The 4218-nt window shown below is 38.5% G+C and overlaps 1 protein-coding gene across 1 annotated transcript in view; it reads right to left on the reverse strand.

The window, feature by feature from the left end:
* LOC307150449 (inhibin beta B chain) overlaps window positions 1–2721 on the reverse strand; it is a 9613-nt gene extending 6892 nt beyond the window's left edge. Inside the window, exon 1 of the mRNA XM_079857720.1 lies at window positions 1613–2721. Coding sequence (XP_079713846.1) covers window positions 1613–1997 — 385 coding nt within the window. The 5' untranslated portion in view covers window positions 1998–2721. The remainder of the gene's footprint in view (window positions 1–1612) is intronic.
* Window positions 2722–4218: the final 1497 nt, after the last annotated feature.

Genomic DNA, 4218 nt, shown 5'->3' on the forward strand with positions numbered 1-4218 from the left:
TTTTACTTGCATAATGTGACGGACTTTTGAATGTAACAGGATATTTAAGTGGAAAAAATGAGGGACGGGATGTGATTCAGTAGATCTGAATGTGACTTTGTACCGCATGCATCCCAATTCTCTTCTTTATGGAATCTAAAGGGAAAGACGTCCTCTTTATTGCATTAACTAATATTAAATTACTAGCTATTTGACGTCAATAGAAGAAAAGACGTTTCGGAAGTTCATGAAACAAGACAAACCTTTTGTCTTTGTAAAAGATGTGCGCTCATGATGTAATGAGATCACCATGGCAGATTATAACAATGATTTAACAGCATTTCACCCACTTTTAGTCTTTCTCAGTCCTGTATACAAAACATACCCAACACTGTAGTCATCTGAAAGTGGTGCTGTGTGTGTTTTCATGTTTCGCTGATGTCAGGTAATAGATCTGTGATGCATTTTGATCTCATTAGTTGATTTATGAGTTGCAGTTGGCTTTAGTTTGATTCTTTAACTGGATTGTGGATGCATGAACAGTTTTCTGTGTGAGATGACTTCAAATGCTCTTTTTGATGCTCTTAAAAGGGTTCTGAATAGAACAAAAAGATTAGATGTTCTAATGCCTTAAAGACCAAAACACTGATCTGAAGATCCTATAATGAAACATCAAAAACTTTTTTGATCCTCCAATGAATCATATAGCAACCTAAACAGCCAGAAATGATTTAAAATAACCTTTAACATGAGTATCACCCCATAAATGAGGCAGAGCGGGGCTAGTTGTCACACAAGAGAGTCAGTAACTGGGGTTTTGGTGCTTTTCTCTCTTTGATGATTTCAAACACATTTCTAGGATCTTTTTTGTGACTTCTGTCCTCCAGATTAAAAATGCTATATTTTTGTAATATCTGCAGCCTATATAGACAATAAAAACGCTGACATGCATCTGAACTGAAAGTTAAAGGGTCATGAATGTCAGGTTGGGGCAAGTTGTCACATGTCTTAATTATAAACAATTTAGTAATTGCATTTTCCATTGGCTACAGTTTAATGTTTCTACACTGGAAAAAAAAAGTTGCTGCCTTAAATTTTTAAGGACAATCAACTTGGATGTTTAAGTCATTTCAACTTAAATTACATTAAACTGACTTAAAAAAAAAATTCACAATCATAATTACATACAATACATAATTATTTTGCTATCACAACTTTTTTATCTTTTGTCAAATCAACTTAAGATTTTACATGTGGTCAAGAAAACAATATTTAGAGTTTTTAGAGTTTTTATTGATTAAACCAATCTCCTTCATTACATTAACTAAAATATTTCATTTCAATGAACTCAACATTTTAAGGCAACCAGGTTTTTAAGTTAGACCAACAATATGTTTTACCAGCCTGATCTCATGAAAATGCGTCTCTACACTAATCCTACCCAAACGTATAATGCGTACCCCACACCACTACTAAACCTGCCCATGCGTATCATATGCACGTAAAAACTCATTTCCACGTATAAATTACACGATAAACACAATGCGTGCTATAGAGACGCATTTAGTGTGACCGGGTTGGTTTTACAGTGCACGCGTAAAAGCGCGCGCACAGACCGGCCTCAAACACACACCTGTCTCGGCGAAGCTGATGATCTCCGAGGTCTCCTCCTCCACCTCGTTCATGGACGTGGCGTGTCCGTCCAGATTCGGGATCTCCACCCTCCCGTCCTCGCGCACCTTCCCGGCGTGGAGCTTCTTGAGCGCGGTCACCATCGCCGCCTTCGGGACGGGGTGTGTGATGTTGGGTCTCTCCCTCATCTGTAACCGGCTCAAGATGTGCCTCTTCACGGCCTCCAGGAAATCCACGTCCACCCGCGCGGGTCCATCGGTCTGGCTGAGCCCGCAGGACGCGCAGCTCGGGCCGGTGCTGTGCGCTTCGGTGTCCGGTGCCGGTGTGCAGCGGGTGGAGACGAGGAAGGACACTAAACAAAGCACTTCGAACATCAAGCTTTTCATCTTCTGTGATGATAAACTGCTGGAGAGCTGGAGAGCAGGATTGATGGAGATGAAAGCGGCCAAGTTCGTATCCGCCTTCTCCAACTCCGAAAAAAAGTGGCGCTTAATAAGTGGGGAAAGGCTGTAATATCCACTCGTGGAGATGATCCGGTTTATGAAATGGCAATATAAACGCAATAAATCCTGTGAGCGGCTTGAATATGTTCCTGTTGTTTTTGGTCACTCCGCGATGCCCGTTCAATTCGGATCGATATCACAGTGAGAACGGCCCGTTACACCATCCGATTCGTGTATGATGTTGGATAAATAGGACCGTATAAGCAGAGCTCTTGAGATCTGTCCGCGTTCAGCCGCGCTTTTACGCACAAGTCCGACGCGTCATGGCATCTCAGTATTACGCGTCAAAAACCCCACAGACTAAACAAAGGAGCTGTTATGATTTGTCCCGGTGATTTCTTCACGCTTTTGAGTTAAAATCATCCATGATTAAGGGAAGCGAGCGCAAACCAGTCAGTTTCCCCACAGTGTTTCCAAATAATCATTCGCCGTTTTGCCTTTGTTTTCAGTTCTTCAGTTGAAGATCCCGTTCTCTTGTGTTGGGCATTTTGACTTCCAGTGTACGTTTCCCAAATACTTCTTCATCATAGCTCTCGGGATGGTGTTCTGGAGCTTCAGCTTTTTTCTCGCGCAAACAGACATTGTGCCGCTTTGGAGCCTCTGGAAAGTTTTTATACGGGACTGGAGAACCACGTGGGACGATCCGCCAACTCCAGTCAGAGGTAGAGAAACCTCGGGATCTGTGGCAGGACTAATGCACATTTCCAGCAGGAAAAAAAAATTGCAGTGCTTATCAAATGCACAATACACCTAATATAGAATATAGTAATGATCGGTCCAATATAATATCATTTCTGCGAGTTAAAATTAGCCTATAAAAATAAAATTACATGCAAAAAAAAAAAGTACTTTTACATTAAGGTTATATAAATGAAGTATAGGCTAGTCATGCAGTGTGCAAAATATTATATTCTGATATAGCCTGCCAGCCCTGCCTATCATAATAAGATTAGATTTAAATGCTGGGTTGTTTCAACACATGTTTGGGTCTCCAACCCAACCGTTGGTTTATTTTTTTAATTTTTTTTTATTCTTAAACTCAACGGTTGGTTTATTTATTTTTTAACCTAACGGGTGTGTTTGTCCATATTTGACCCAAACATGGGTTGAAACAACCCAGCATATTTCAGAGTGTGTATTTATTCAGATCAACATATCCTTTTAAAAGAGTAAAGACACCTTTTTTATTTTGCTGCTAAGTACGCAAAGCAAAACGACATGATTTTAGGTGATTATGGATCATTTTGCTAAATCAAGGTCAAAAGGCGAACTGTGGGTCTGAAGTGATGATGAACCTCTTTGAATCAAACCCTTCACAGCCACTGTGTTTCAGTCCTGGAAAGTAGGCTAAATGAGCAAAACTTTTAACTGTTTTGAGTGAATGAAAGTGTGAACTCGTAAACTGGTTAAACAGGCGCCAGAGAAGCTCTTTTAAACCTCACTAACTAGATCTAACAGAAAGAGTTTGAAAAGTAGGCTATGACTAAAAAAAAAACCACAGTTGCCTAGTTGTTTTTAAATAGAACAAGTGCAAAGATGGTCTCTTAAAATAAAAAGTACTTGACTAAAGGGTATAGGCCTAATTTTATTTTACATTTATCTGAATAAAATAGTCCAGTGGTTTATGACTGATAGCGCCTCACTGATGAAGTTTAAAGTTGTAAAACAGCGCCACCACTCGCCAAATTAAGAATTCACAAGTCCTGCATACACTTGACACCTATAACTGCATTAACACATTATATAGTTACTATATATATATATATAGCTTATACAAATAAATATAAACATATGCAGTGTACGGAAAATTTCACAGTAAAGTTGTTGCCTTACATTTTTAAGTTTTTTATTTATTATTTTTAAGCCATTACAATTTAAATTACATTAAGCTGACTATTTGCTAAAAAAAAATCTGAATCTTGTATGACATAATTATTATTATTTTTAATTACTGAACTTATTTTGATGAATTAAAGCAATGTAAAAACATGTTGTATAGAATTTTGCACATCATGTGAAAAATCATCATACTTAATCTCAAATCAAAATAAAGACTACCTTAGCCGAAATATCCATACATGGTGTAATGGCGTCATATCCTTGT

This window comes from Squalius cephalus (genome assembly GCF_949319135.1).
Source record: "Squalius cephalus genome assembly, chromosome: 22".
NCBI lineage: Eukaryota > Metazoa > Chordata > Actinopteri > Cypriniformes > Leuciscidae > Squalius > Squalius cephalus.